Raw genomic sequence first — 16515 nt, 5'->3', positions numbered from 1 at the left:
TGCAGACTCATTACCTTCAAAACTCTGTAAAACAGTTAGAGGTTTGCAGTAACTGAGCAAGTGTCAAATCAAGAAAATGCAGCTTTAAAAATGGATCAGTGTGGTCTGTTTTTGTACCCCTCCTGGTGTTCTGTGGATCAGCCTATGCTCCCACTGTGCATCTACGGCCCTGTTCTAGAGGGAGCAGAATAACCCCTAAACACATACGGGGGTCCCTGTATGTCGGTGCCAATCTATCAGGTGGCAGACTGAAAAACCAAATCAGGAAACTTCCCTCAGGCTCAGTCTCAAAGTACTTATCCTGCAGACAGAAGCAGCTTTCAGACAGCTAAAGAAATACAAGAAACAATTAATTTGAAGTGGCTTCAGGCAAAGAACATTTACTTTAAATCACACGATAGAGGAACCAGGAGGGGAAGAAAGTCTATTCCGGGAAGCCGACTTGGCCCAGTGATTAGAGCGGCCGTCTACCACATGGGAGGTCTGAGGTTCAAGACCCGGACCTCCGTGACCCATGTAGAGCTGGCCCACATGTAGTGCTGATGCACTCAAGGAGTGCCCTGCAACGCAGGGGTGTCCCCTCTGTAGGGGATCCCCACGTGCAAGGAGTGCACCCATAAGGAGAGCCGCCCAGCGCGAAAGAAGTTTAGCCTGCCCAGGAATGGCACTGCCCACACATAGAGCTGACACAACAAGATGATGCAACAAAAAGGAACAGAGATTCCAGTGCTACTGACAACAACGGAAGCGGACAAAGAAGAACACGCAGCAGACAGATACAGAGAACAGACAACTGGGGCGGGGGGGAGGGGAAAGAGGAGAGAAATAAATAAATAAATAAATAAATCTTTTTTTTAAAAAAAGAAAGTCTATTCCATAAGGACTAGAGGAAGCATTCAAGTTCCTGATATTGGGACATTTCCTAAGGCCACAAGCAAAGCAAGTCCAGGATGAGAAACAGTTGCAAAAACGATAGAGAGGACCCTGTACTTCACATTCATCTCAGGCATGTCTTATTTATAGGAGAGCTAAAAATCTGAAAGAGAGAACTAGCCAACACAGAGCCTGTTTTTAAAGACTGTGAAAGGTGTCCTTGTGCTGGTCTTTTTGTTTTTGTTAGCTCCTGGCACTCAAGGAAGTATCTGTCATATCACTATCTGGATACAAACTTAAGGAACAGACAGCTAATGGATTAAATCCCAGAGTTACCACTATAAATATTCAAATGTACAGTGTGCCACAAATGATTACATGGCAAAAAAAAAAAAAAAAAATAGGAAGTGAGGGCCCATTCAAAAGAACAAGATAAAAATCCAGAAACCAATAACAAGAACATCAGAATTTGGACATACCAGAAAGACTTTTAAAATATGATCCTCTCACTGGTTCAGGGTTTTGGAGATGGGAGGGTATATGGGGAGGGATGCACAGGGGGCATGCCTCTATGACATATGAATATGTTCATGTGGCCATGGGACATTGTCAAAGTGGGCGGGGACCCACAAAATAAGTGAAAGAATCTTGAATTCCCATCCTGGGAAGTCCTGCTACATTCTCTAATAGAGCAGCAAGAATCCCCTGAGTACATGGGTAGTACTTAGTGAAGGAGGACAGACCATTGCACTGGGCCCTTGATATACATACGAACCTTTTCTAGGGAAATTGAAACTTAGCCTAGTAGTATGTAGTAGTATATATTGCCAAAGTGTTACCTCCTGAAAGCCTCCTTGTTGCTCAAATGTGGCCTCTCTCTAAACCACACTCAGCACTACCTTTCCCCAGCATGGGACATGACTCCTGGGGATGAGCTTCCCTGACACCAGGGGATTATTACCAAGTGCCAAATAGTGATGGATCTAGAAAAAGATCTTGACCAAAAGAGAAAATAGTAAATACAAATGAGTTTTTCTGGCTAAGAGATTTCAGAGTAAGTCGGGAGTTTATTCCGGAGGTTACACCTAAGCATGTCTTGGCAGAATCTCATTGACTGCCATAGTAAACAACAACAAACAGTGCTTCAAACAGTGGGGCCACTGAGGATTCTAGAGCCATCTAGACACTATAGGCCAGGCAGACAATCTCAGAATTTTGGCCCTCTGTCAGTGAGCCTTACTTTGGAATACATGTTCCCCAAAGTAATAGAGAAAGACTCATTTATAATTTCCCTATGGTTGGCTCTTCTGTGCCTTTCATCTGAACCTATAATTAGCACTATACTTGTTAAGTATATGTCCCAAAGACTTAAATCTTTGGTCTGTTCATGTGCCAGTTGAGCCCTGAATATCAGGAGAGTTGCAACCCTACTCATCAGTTCATTGGACTCACTTAGAACAACCAACAAAAGAATGATGATGGACAATGCCCATTCCAGGAAGTGGAGAGTGCCTGCAACTGCAAGCAATACAGTTCCATCTATCTGCCCCATGGGATCTAAGCCCTCTCTCAGTTGGAGACAAGGTGGACCTCACCATCTCCAAATCCTCAAATCTGAGGAATGAACAAACATAAGGGTGGAAAGCAACTATGGACTAAAGTAGACTTATGATTATGCTAGCAATAGAAGAACTTGTATCACTGATATAAAGGCAATAGCCACCAGAGTTTCTGAGGGAAGGGAGAGGGTAGAACAGGAGCAACATGGGGGCCTTTATTGGGACATTGGAATTCCCTACATGACATTGCAGTGAGGGATACAGGTCATTATACATTTTGTCATGAACACATGAATGGCCAGTATTAGAACTGCAATAAGGAGATAGTAATTTTTAAAAGGAACCAGGGAGAAATATTGAGCTGAAGACCACAATAACTAAATGAAAAATTTTCTAGAGGATTTCTACAGAAGTTGGCAGAAGAATCAGTGAACTTAAAGACAAGAATTAAAATTATTTAGGCTAAGGAATGGAAATTTTTTAAAATGAGAAAAAAAAAAGTGAACAGAGCCTAAGAGTTCTATGGGACACCATTGAACATAGCAATACATGCATTATGGGAGCCAAAGATGGAGAAGAGAGAAAGGGACAGGAAGAATATTCAAACCTATACTGGCAGAAAAATGCCTATTATTGAAGCATATACACACACACACACACACACACACATATATATATATATGTTCAGGAAGCCCAATGAAACTTAAACAGGATAAACTCAAAGAGATCCACATCCTGACATAAAGTAGTCAAACTTTCAAATACCAAGTTTGAAGAGAAAGTTCTGAAATCTTCAACAGAAAACCAATGTGTTAGGTACAAGGAGGTCCCATAAGTTTAAGTGCCAATTACTGATCAAAAACAAGAGGCAAGAACATGGGATGAAATAATTTAAGTGTCAAAAGAAATTTTAAGTGTTGAAAGAAAACAATTGCCAAAAAATAAATTTATAACTGGCAAGAATGTCTTTTAACAAATATGAGAATATTCTCTCATTAATTATAATACTTATATAATACTAATACAGGACATTAATAATCAGTTGGGCTGGGGGAAAATACACCAAATGTAAGATATAGACTAGAGTTACTATAATTCTAGTTACTAGTTAATCTTTCATAGTTTGTAACAAATATTTCACAACAATGCAAGGTGTTGCTGATGGGGTTATGTGTAGGAGCCTCTGTGATGATATGCATGTTTGTTTTGTAAATTTATTACTTTTACTATACACATTACTTATGTATGTTCATGTATGAATGATATATTTTGATAAAATTGTATTTCAAAAAAGAATGCCTTTTAAAAATGAGGGAGATATTAAGACATTCCCAGATCAACAAAAGTTGAAGGATATCATCATCATTAGTCCTGCCCTATAAGCAATGCTAAAGGGAGTTCTTCAAGTTGAAAGGAATGCACATTAGTTCAAATAGGCATAAAGAAATAAAGACTTCAAATAAAGGTAACCATTTGAGTAACTGTATATGCCAATATAGCTTCACTAAAATCAGGTAAAATAGACTTTAAGTAAAAAAGTATTATGAGGGAAAGAGAAGGCCACTTCAATTCAGCAAGAAAATATAACAGTTATAATTACATATGCACCTAATGACAGAGCCCCAAAATATAGGAACCAAATATTGAGATTTGAAAGGAAATAAGAGAGCAATAGATGGTTATACATTAATGGTAGGAGACCTCAATGCACCACTTTCTAAAATGGATAGAACATCTAGAAGGAACATTGTAAGGAAATAGAAGTCTTGACTAATGCAGTAAAACAAATAGCTTTTATAAATATGTATAGAACCCTTCACTCAAAAGCAGAAAAATACATATTCTCAAGTGCACATGAATCATGCTCCAGATAGACCAGTGTTAGGTCATAAAACAAGTTTCAAAATTCAAATATATTAAAATCATACAATGAATATTCTTTGACCACAAGGGAAAAAAAACAGAAGTGACTAACAGAGTGAGAGCAGGAATGTTCACATCTTTGTAGAAATTACACAACACACTTAAACAACTAATGGGTCAAAGAAGAAATCACAAGGGAAATTAGAAAATACCTTGAAGTGAAAGAAAATGGAAACACAATATACCAAGACTTATGGGATGCAGAAAAGTTAGCGCTGAGATAGAAATTAATAGCTCTCAATGCGTACAGTGAAAAAAAAAGAAAGATCTCAAATCAGAGACCAAACCTCAACACCCGAATAACTAGAAAAAGAAGAGCAAACTAAATCAAAGCAAGCAGAAGGAAGGAAATAGCATAGGTTAGAGTGGAGATAAATAGAGAATTACAAAACAATAGAATCAACAAAACCAAAAGTTGGATCTTTGGAAAGATTAATAAAGTTAACAAACTTTTAGTTATACTGACAAAGAAAAGGGAGATGATGCGATTAACTAAAATTAGAAATGAAGAGGGGGATATTACTACCAATCCCACAGATATAAAAGATTATAAGAGAATACTAAGAATAGCTGTATGCCAACAAATTGGATAACCTAAATGAAGTGGATGAATTCCTAGAAACAATGCAAGCTACCTACACTGATGCAAAAAGAAATAGAAGGTCTCAACAGTCCAATTGTTAGAAAAAGTTTGTATCAATAATTTAAACCTCTCAACAATGAAATGCCCAGGACCAAATGGCTTCACTGGAGAATCTGATGATCATTCCAAGAAGAATTAATATCAATCCTGCTCAAACTCTTCCAAGAAATTGAAGAGGAGGGAACATTTCCTAATTAAGTCTGTTAGACCAATATCACTCTTATATCAAAACCAGATAAAGATACCACATGAAAAGAAAATTACAGACCAATATCTCTTATGAACAGAGAGGCAAAAATCCTCAACAAAATACTAGCAAATAAAATTCAACAGCACATTAAAACAATTACATTCATGATCAAATGGGAGTTATCCCACGTAGACAAGGGTGGTTCAACATAAGAAAATCAATTAATGTATTATACGTTGACAGAACAATGGGGGAAATAAAACACATGATTATTTCAACTGATGCAGGAAAGACATTTGACAAAATCCAGCACTACTTGGTAAAAACACTTAGAAAACTAGAAAGAGGAGGAAATTTCCTCAAATGATAAAGGGTATATGTGAAAAACCCACAGCTATCATAAAATGCAATTGTGAAATTTCCCTCTAAGATCTGGAACAAGACAAGAATACCCATTATCACCACTGTTATCCAACTTTGTACCAGAAGTTCTAGCCAGAGTAATGAGAAAGGAAAAATAAATAAAAGGCATCCATACTGGAAAGGAAAAGTAAAACTTTTCCTAATTCTAGACGGCATGATCTGACATAAAGAAAATGCCAAGAAGTCTGCAACAAAGCTACTAGAGCTATAAATGAGTTCAGCAAAGTGTCAGGGTACAAGAACAGCATGCAAATATCATATTTGTTTCTATATACTAGTAAAAATACAAATTAAAGAGGAAATCAAGAAAAAAAATCCTTTTAGAATAGCAAGTTAAAAAATCAAATATCTAGGAATAAATTTAACCAAGGATGTAAAGGACTTATACACAGAAAACAACCAAAAATTACTGAAAGAAATAAAAGGAAATCTAAATAAATAGGATAATCATGTTCATGTATTAGAAGACTAAATATTATTAATATGTCAACTGTCCTCAAAGTGATTGACATATTCAATGCAATCTCAATCAATATTCCAGCAGCTTCTTTGCAGAAAAAGAAGTCAATCATCAAATTTATATGGAAGGGTTAGTGGCACTGAATAGCCAAAATGGTATTGAAATAGAATGAAGCTAGTGGTCTCACTCTTCTCGATTCTAAATCTTCCTACAAATCTACAGTACTCCAAACAGCATAGTATTGGCACAAAGGTAGACATATAGAACAAAAGAACTGAATTGAACCCTCACAATTGATTTTTGACAAGGGTGACAAATCCACTTAATGGAGAAAGACTATTCTCTTTAGCACATTGTGTTGAGAAAACTGGATGTCCATATGAAAAAGAACGAAGGTGGATCCCTACCTCACACCATATATAAAAATCAAATCAAAATGGATCAATGTTCTAAATATAAGAACAAAAACTGTAAATCTCTGAGTAGAAAATATAAGGAAGCATCTTCAGGACCATGTGTTAGGCAACAGATTCTTGGACTTTACACCAACAGTATGAGCAACTATAGGGAAAAAGTAGATTATGGGACCTCATCAATACTAAAATCTTTTGTGCATCAAGAGACTTGAATTCAAATTTCTGCAAAAAGAAGAGATATACAAATAGCCAATAAGAACATGAAAAGATGTTCATTAGCCATTATGGAACAGCCACTCAAAACCCCAGTGAAATACCATTTCACACGCACTAGAATGGCTATATATTAAAAGAAAAATCAGAAAATAAAAGTGTTGGAAAGGATGAATAGATATAGGACCACACTTTCATTATTGGTGGCAATATAAAATGGTGTAGCCACTGTAGGAAACAGTTTTGTGGTTCCTCAGAAAATTAAGTATAGAATTACCCTAGGACCTGCCAACTGCACTTCTAGGTACATACCCAAAAGAATTGAAAGCAGAGACTCAAACGGATAATTGCACACATGCTGTTCATAGTATGAGAACAATATGATTATTCCATTTGAGATCCTTTAAAGAAAGGTCATTGTGTTATTATATGAAATATATTATAATGGCTCATATATGGCCTGACCTTTTAAGAAAAATTCTTAAGCCATTAAGTCCTGACTTAGCAGGTTCTTATTATACTTTTCCCTGATAGCTTCTTAACTAGTTTTTTTTCTTATACTTTCCCTATTATTCATTACTGTTTTAGTTAGTCCCATTTTTCTTTCAAGAACAACTCCTAAAACAAAGTACATTACAATGTCAGGTCAAGGAAATTAAATATGTCCTAAGTGGGAAACAGATGTGGCTAAGCGATTGGACACCCTTCTACCATATAGGAGGTCCAGTGTTCAATTCCCAGTGCCTCCTGGTAAAAGGCAAGCTGGCCCACATGGTGAGCTAAACCAAATGGAGAGCTGGCCTGCACAGTGTGCTGGCCCGCACAGGAGTGCTAGCCCACACAGGAGTGTTGTTCCGTATGGAGAATTGGCACAGCAAGATGATGCAACAAAAAGAGACACAGAGGAGAGACAATAAGAGACACAGCAGACCAGGGTACTGTGGTGGTGCAAAGAGATTGAGCAACTCTCTCTCACTCTGGAAGCTCCCAGGATCAGTTCCCAGGGCTGCCTAAAGAGAAGACAAGCAGACACAGAAGAACACAGTGAATGGACACAGAGAGCAGACAGCAAGCGCAAAACAATGAAGGGGGTGGGGAATAAATAAATAAAATAAATCGTGAGGGGAAAAAAGCTGTCCTAAAACCAAAACTTGGAGAGTGTCAAGGAAGAAAACCGTTTTCTTCAGAGAGAATGTTAAGAACATGGAAAAATTAATAACACAGACTCACCTGTCCTCTTTGAAATTTTATTGGCATGTTTGATTTGTGTAGGAGTCTAAGACCAGAGTCTCCCCTCTCTCCATACAGACAGAGGTAAACATCATTCCCGGTTTCTGCATACTTCAATTGTCCCGTATGCACATAAACATGGTATCTCACTACTGGCAAAACAAAGGGGAGAGAAGACAAGAGGAAATCAATTACTTAGGAATTCGTACAGAGCTCAAGTCAATGGGCTTCAGTATCTACTGAGAGATTTTTTATACCTCTATTGTTTTTACTTATAAATAGACATTTTTTGAACCATGAACAAATATCCAGGATTTATAGCATTTTCAGAAAGAGAAATAAAAGATTTTAAAAAGGGCTGTTCTCTATGACATAAGAGGACATTTTATGCTTAGTATTTTATTAGCAAGAGTGACGATGTTATTGTACACGATGCTTAAAGTGTAAAATGGATTAAGAGTTGATGAGAAAATAAATTGAGAATAATTGAAAGCAAGAGTTGGCCGACTGGCCCCATGAAGACTCCTGAAGCTTAGCTACAGTGTTTCGTCACCCTCATCCCAGATCCGTAGCAGGCTCAGAAGAACCATTTTGAGATCATAATTTGTCCCAGATTTACTGGTGACTAGTGCTGCCACACAGAACAAAATCAGTTCTCAGTGGGCAAGACAACTCTCTTAGGAGGAGGAAAACTATCCCATAACTAAATAATTCAGAAGGAAATTGAAGCAACCTTAAAACAGTTTATATATGCAATATATGCCACTGCAGGTGAATAACACACATGGAAAAAGAGCTTGTCCTCCTTGTTCTACAGGCAGTTCACAGACTATGTCCCCGTCTGCTCGGGTTCGAGATAACCACATGTTGGCTGCAAATTCCAGCGTCTTCTTGCTCTTCATATGTTGCATGGTCACCTGTGAATAGGAGAAACAATGGCTAAATTGCATGATTTCCAATTTCTCATAGAGCTCAGAATCCAAAATGAACCCCAGGGATGGCTGAATTGTGCTGTAACTCCTGCTATTCATTACTGTTTTGATTTTACTTATAAGTAGGTAGGGATGTGGATAGCAGCGGCAGTTGCGGCTAGTGCTTATTGGCGATTCTTCATGCCAGGCATGATGCCAAGTGACTTACATTGATCATCTCTTATAACCATTGCTAATCAGATTGGTAAAATTCTTACAATTTTATAGATAAGGATACAGATTTGCCCAAATTCACCTGGAAACGTTAGAGCCAGGATTTGATACTGGCCCTCTCTGACGAAGCTCTCAACTTGCCTTCAGCAGCGGCTAAAGAGGTCCACAGGAGGAACTCCAAAAGAGATTTCATGCTCATGTTAGTCACCAGAGCAGGCCACACAGCAGAATTTTTCTTTCAGTTTCTACTGCCTTGCTGATTTATTTAAAATGTCTATATTCTGGACAAAAGCCATAAGCTCCTGCAGCCAAAATACCGGTACCTCCCAGCACACGGTCAGCTGCCTTTGCCTCTCTGTTGGGTGAACCTTAAAATACCCCTTGTCAGCTCTTGTTCCTTAGGTGGTTATTTCACACTAAACCATTTCCCGTTATCTTCCCTTTCACAGATCAGCAGATGAACAGAGGACTTCCAGAAAGAAGGTCAGAATTGCCTGCCTCCTGCGCTATCGGAATGGATGAAGCGCTCCTTTCCTTTTGAGATACTGGCTAATCTTCTAAATAAGTCCCTGTGCCTCCTCGATTTCCCTTCTGGCCTGATGAGCAGGGCCCACTTTTTCTCAGAGCCCAGGCCATAGTCCACTGGCATTCTTGCTGCCCTCCTCTTCTGCCTTCATGTTGCTTCAAGAGAAATTAGTCCAAGACAGAACTCTGATCACTTTGCACCTTGCTTGAAAACTCTTTCAATAGCCCTGATTGCAGCAGATAATCCCAAATCCTCCACACAACAAGCAGGCCGTGAGCAAGTCTGCTTGCCAGCTACTTCTGCCTCACACCCCGCATTCCATCTCACTGGCCTGTCTGCCTGTGGTTCCACCCCCTGCCCACGTTCCTCCTCCCCTCAGTCTCCCACACTGTAGCTCTGCTTACAGCATCTTTCCTCTGACCCACTATGCTGAATGTGCTCGTCCTTCCTTCCACAGCTCACACATAACCTCTTCCAGGACGCCGCTCATGAACTCCCCAATCTGCATTAAGCCGTCCTCCTTGGTGCTCCCTGGCAAGCTGCCCATGCATGACTTAGCATCTAATATTTGACTGACTTGACATTAAACATGAACTTCTGGAGGGAATGAGCCATGTCTTATGCATCTTGGTACTTCCAAAACTTTCACAAGGCAGTGGATGGTTAAATCAATGACTGAGTGAAATGGGGATTTGTCAACACAAGTCCTTAAGCTAAATCCATACCCCTGATCGGTAATGCTTGATTGCATCTTAACTTGAAAAGAACCCTGGATATAGAGTCAGAAAAACTGGGATCAAAATCTAGATCTGCCATTTTCTGGCTGTTGGACCATGAGAAGTTCATTTAACCATGTTGAGTATCAGTTTTCTCATCTTTAAAATAGAATAATGCATAGCTCACATGATTATTGGGAAGATGAGATGAGACTATATGCGAAAATGTGCAAAACTTTACACGAACAATATAAATAATTAATAACCTCCGTCAAGGGAAGCAGACTTGGCCCAATGGATAGGGCGTCCACCTACCACATGGGAGGTTCGCGGTTCAAACCCCGGGCCTCCTTGACCCGTGTGCAGCTGGCCCATGCGCAGTGCTGATGCGCACAAGGAGTGCCGTGCCACACAGGGGTGTCCCCGTGCAGGGGAGCCTCACGCGCAAGGAGTGCACCCCATAAGGAGAGCCACCCAGTGCGAAAGAAAGTGCAGCCTGCCCAAGAATGGCACTGCACACACGGAGAGCTGACACAGCAAGATGACGCACCAAAAAGAAACACAGATTCCTGGTGCCGCTGATAAGGATAGAAGCGGTCACAGAAGAACACACAGTGAATGGACACAGAAGAGCAGACAATGTGGGGGTGAGGGAGGAAGGGGAGAGAAATTTTTTTTTAAAATCTTAAAAAAAAACAAAAACCTCCATCAAATTTGTTTATGTGAATATACATAAATATAAAAGAGGGTTAAAATATATTCTATTAAATCTGGAAATATATTCTATTAAATCTCTAAATGGGTTATAGTGATTAGATGGAGAATTCAGGATACTGAGAGATAGAGACCAGTCATAAAACATCCATATGCCTATTAACCCCAATGCTCAAATAATATTATCTTCAGCCCTCTGTACGATTTCAAGAAATTTTAATTTTTCCCAATGGTCTTAAGACCCAGAGTCTGGGTTGCTTACTTGAATACAAAAGAAACAGCAGCAGTGGATGGGTGAAAGGATGATCCCCATCTTACACCTTGAGGCCTTGTTTTATGGACCATCTTCTTGGTGCAAAAGTTGCATTAGTGAGGCAGGGATTCAATTTTTTTTTTAAATTTCTCTTCCTGGGACCTATTATGATATCTCAGGCAGGGATATTATTTGGACAAAAAAGAGATATGTTACTCCCTAAATGACCTAGAGAGACATAATCCTCAAAATATTCCTAAATCAAAAGAGCTAAGCAAAAGTGCAGGGAAAGGTCCTCACACCCCTAAATGCATAAGAAGAACTCCAAGAAGTGGCACAAAGACCCCCAGCCTCCCCTCCTCATAGGGTGTTCACAGCCCTGCACTTTAACAAAAAGAAACCATCTATGCCATTAATGAGTTTTTATATAAATTACCTGTGATATATAGGCCCCTACTATTTCAGTAAAATGGGAATACAGCTGTGAGTATTCAGAATAATGCAAGATCAGCTATAATAGGAGCGATTTAAGATGGAACCTTGTAGATGCTTCAGATAAATCAGGGTCACAAACAACTGAGTGGGTATCCGCCAGGCTCTGGACTTGGAACCCACCTTGTGAAGTGCAAGGTTTTCACAAGCTCATTCTACCTAAAATGTCAACAGATTCTTCCTCTACACCAAAAACTCCTTGGAAAATTGGCAAGAAGACCTTGGTTTCTGAGGCATCATTACACCATCAGCTATAAAATCAACTGTCATTGAGTCTCACTGATTAAGTTCAATCCCACAATGCCACTGAAGAGCTCCAGTGAGTGGACTCTGAATAAGTCCATTTGCCTTCAGTTATGATGCCTCAAACAGAAAACCAAAGGATCTAAGACCATTTGTTTTCTTCATTGCAGTAAAGGCTAGAGCAATGGTCCTCAATCTGGTGAGACTTTGCTCCCCACAGGACATTTGGCAATGTCTGGAGACATTTTTGGTGGAGAACTACTGAAATATAATAGGAAGTAATAAAGGAGGGCAAAATCCTGGTAAAACCTCAATATTTAAGCCCAGGCATATAGACTGCTCACGGCAGGATTGGGTTAAGGGCAAGCAGTGAATGGAATGAACCTAGACTTTGATGCAAAGACTGCTTTCTGTCCTGGCACTGCTACTGATTAGGAATATGGCTTTAGGTAAAAGTTTCACATGACATTTGTGTGCATCAGGTCTTTGTCTGCAAAATTGGTATTGTGACCTGTATTTCCAGGTTGAAGACAGAACATCTTAGAGCAAGAGTGCTTTATGTAATGAAATGAGAGAAAACATCTTATGTCAAAGAGTCTATAAACTATAAATTATTAGACATAGGAAGCTATTTCCAAAAGCAGATCCTTCTCAAGCAGTGGGCACTGACACCCAGGAATATGGTAATGGAACTTCATCTTAGAACAATTGATTTTTGTGGTTTGCAATATAGAAGTTGGTGTGTGTGTCTGGGAGTCAGACCACTACTTTTCAAATCAAGCACTAACTATGTGATATTGGTAACTGCTTATCTTCTCAAAATGTCCTTGTCCTCAACTGGGATAACAAAAGTATCTTCCTTGTGGTGTCAACGTCAAAAGTGATCTTCTAGATCCTGGGTGTTCCTAGATGTCCATTATTATTATCAGTAGTAGATAGTACCAAAATTAATTGTTGGGATGGAGATCAGAATAATTCATTATTATTTGGGAGGGTTTGTGGTTCCTCATTCTCTAACACCCTCATCTAACATGCTCAGGCTTCCTAGAGACCGTGCAAGGAAAATGTCAGCCAAATGCTCAATTCTTTATTATCAGAAAGAGAATTTCCAGTCCAAATCCCTGGCTCCTATTCTACTTGGACAAGTTGACCAGGTCTATTTGGGCAGGCAGCTAAAGGTTTCCTTTGCCTCTCCTCCCAAGCCAATGGGAAGTAGCTTCTCCGGCTTCCTCACTTAACGATATCACCCTGAATTCTCTAGCTTATCAGTCGGGGAGTGTCATAAACAAAAGCAAAGCCTCTAACATCAAAAGAAAGAGACTTTCAAAGTCTTTGGAATCCCAAAGCTATCCTCTAACCTGTCTCCCCCACTCATTTCATCCCCCATTAGAGCTGTCAGTACTTCTAGTCTCCTGATCCTGTCTGTATTGTCCCTGCATGCCTTCTCTAGCATGATCCTCATTCTGGTGGGTCCTTGTAATCTCAGGCAGGGGCATGTAAGAAATCTGCCTTTCTTGCCTGTTAGCTTTGAGACTAAATATAATTCATAACCAACAATGATTGTTACCATCTGTATTTGTGTTGTACTTTGTTTTATAAAGCACTTGACTTATTTTATTTATTCCTAAATTTTACCTTATCTTTCTGTGGGGAATGTTGGGATTGAATCGTGTCTTTCACAAGAGCTGTGTTTAAGTCCTAACTCCTAGTCCTGTGGGTGTGAACTGTGTGTAGATAGGATCAGTGGAGCTGTTATTAGTCAAGGTGAGACCAAGCTGAATCAGGGTAGGCATTCATCCAATATGACTGACGTCCTTACAAGCAAAGGAAATTGAACAAAGAAGTGGAAGCCAGAGAAGAAGACAGATGACACCATGTGATGGAGATAAGGATGCAACTACAAACCAAGGAACCCCAAGGATTGCCGGAAAGTTCCTGCTAGAACACTGCAGACTTTATAGAAAGTATGCCCTGCTGCCCTTGATTTCAGACTTCTAGTCTCCAATTTTGTGAGACAATAAATTCCTGTCGTTTAAGGCAACCAGTCTATGATGTTTGTCATAGCAGCCTAAGCAAAACTAAGAGACAAAATAATAACCAAAGTCAACAAACGTTTCCTGAGAGCTAAACATGTTTTCAAATGGTCTGCTAGACACTGGATACAGAATATATTAGGACATATTATATATCCTATATATTGTGCTGCATTAGGATAAGAAGAATTGAGAAAAAGATGCTTTTAGAAGCCCTACTCTAAAATGTCACAAACCATTGTCCTATAAAACAAAACTATGTAATAATTTATATGTACTCAATTTACACAATGCTTCTTTAAAAAATAGGCCAGCCATCATCAACATGTTTGTTGGACACTTAAAGTGTTTACAGTATTATTCTAGATCTAGTACTAGGGAGAGGCTAGGAACTAATGCCAGCCATTTGCATTTTCCTTTTTCGAGTTAGAAATATGAAAATATCACAAGGTTCCAGTGTGTTCTCAGAGGAATCAGCAAATCAGCTTGAAAGTCAATGCCTGATTCTAAGTCTCCTTGTTTTTCACCCTGTGTCTTGTGATAACACCCATTTGTTACAAAGACTGTACAAGGAGGATCAGCTACAGTATTTACAATTGAATGAGAGACTATCAAATGTATGAATTTATCTTTGGTTCAAATAAGCCAACACAACTTTCAGAATGTTTCTATAAACTGCTGGAGTCTTTTGAGATTAAACATTTGACTGGAGATTTTGTGAAAAGAGGAAGCTGGTGTTTCCTGCTGTTCACTGAACTAGAAAATCCTTATAAACAAACAATTCCTCTTGCTGTACTTCAGAACTCTCTCTTTCCCTTCTGTGGTTGTTTCTAGAACCCTGAAGTGAAGAAAGAAATGAAAATGAAAAGGAACTGGAAGCAATTACGTGATGCTTTAAAACTGAAAATAAATAATTAAGGCAATTTCTTACCTAGTTTAGTTCATCTCAAGACTGCCTGGAGCTTAGATCAAGGTTCTTATAATAGGAGGTGAAAAACAATGACAAATGTACCAAAACCTAGGATCTACTTCAATTCAAAGGTTCAGGAGAATTCAGAGGTATCAAGAGAATGCCTGTTCTATTTGAGTCAGTGTGCCCATGTAACGTGTGGCATGTGCCAGAGGGGCAGCCCGAGCACTGGACTGAGAGGCACGAGAGCAGCTCCGGCTTCGTGTGAACTGGCCAAGCCCTGAGCCTCTGCAGCTTTGTTTCTTCTTCTGCTCCTTGCACACACCACTGCCCAGCTATGCCCAAATAACCCCATTTCCACAACATCAAGCAAGTTTTCCCTTCACTCAGCACTTAACGATTTACAAAGTGCTTCACATATATTTAAATATTTAAGTGAACAAAATAACCCCCATTCCCTCAACACCAAGCAAGATTTCCTTTCACTTAGCACTGAACAATTCACAAAGTATTTCATGTATAATAAAAACATTTATGTGAACAAATGTATATTCATTCATTCATTCATTTCACAAATATTTATTCAACGTCTACCGCATGGCAGGTACTATTCTAGGAACTGGGGATATAGTTGAAGAATACAAAGTTCTGGTTCTCTATTGCTCACTTTCTAGTACAGGACAGACAGTAAACCAATATACAAATAAAAGCAGAATATCAGAAAAGTGATATGTTATAAAGAAATTAAAACAGGTTGATGTAGTAAGATAGCAAGCAGAAGCTTACTTTAGATTGGACAGCAAAGGGCTGCTATCTTAGTTTGCTGGGGCTGCTAAGATAAATACCACAGATAGGATATTTTAAACAATAGGAATTTATTGTCCAACAGTTTGAGAGGTCAGAAGTCCAAAATCAAGGTATTGGCAGGCCATACTTTCTCCAAAGTCAGTGTGCAGTGCTGGCGGCACAATCTCTCCTGTCACTCGGTCCTCGGTCTCATTCTCCGGCTCCCCCTTCTGGTTTCCACTTCTCCTGCTCTGCCTAGATTTCCTCTTCTTATAAGGACTCCAATCGTAATCAATTCAGGCCCATCCGGATTCAGTGTCACCTTTTCCTAAATTGGATCTTCAAGTGTCCTATTTACAAATGAGTCCACAACCACAGTTTTTGTTTTTTGTGTTTTTTTAATTTATTTTAAAATAAATGGTCTTTCTTTTTTAGTGATGCATAAGTCACAAAAAATGTTACATTAAAAAATGTAAGAAGTTCCCACATACCCCACTTCTCACCTCCCCACTCTTCCCACATCAACAACCTCTTTTATCATTATGGCACATTCATTACATTTGGTGAATACATTTTGGAGCACTGCTGCACCACATGGATTGTAGTTTACATTGTAATTCACATTCTCTCCCAGTACATTCAGTGGTTTATGACAGGATATAGAATGTCCCTGCAATATCATTTGAACACATCTTTTGGGGCGTACATGATTCAGTCCCCGACAGCTACTCTGGGAGGTAGAACAATGTGGCTTGAGCACAATGAAC

General features: G+C 39.2%; 1 protein-coding gene across 2 annotated transcripts in view; it reads right to left on the bottom strand.

The window, feature by feature from the left end:
- Positions 1-16515, bottom strand: part of RP1 (RP1 axonemal microtubule associated) — a 391698-nt gene that overhangs the window by 148670 nt on the left and 226513 nt on the right. Inside the window, exons 20-21 of one of the 2 annotated variants that reach the window (XM_058275538.2) lie at positions 8715-8847; positions 7931-8082 (exon numbers count right to left, since the gene is read on the bottom strand). In XM_058275538.2, the coding sequence (XP_058131521.1) occupies positions 7931-8082; positions 8715-8847 (285 nt within the window). The remainder of the gene's footprint in view (positions 1-7930; positions 8083-8714; positions 8848-16515) is intronic. The other variant, XM_058275539.2, reaches the window with a different exon arrangement.

The sequence above is a fragment of the Dasypus novemcinctus genome, chromosome 14 (assembly GCF_030445035.2).
Source record: "Dasypus novemcinctus isolate mDasNov1 chromosome 14, mDasNov1.1.hap2, whole genome shotgun sequence".
Taxonomy (NCBI): domain Eukaryota; kingdom Metazoa; phylum Chordata; class Mammalia; order Cingulata; family Dasypodidae; genus Dasypus; species Dasypus novemcinctus.
This window is presented reverse-complemented; position numbering and strand designations above follow the sequence as displayed.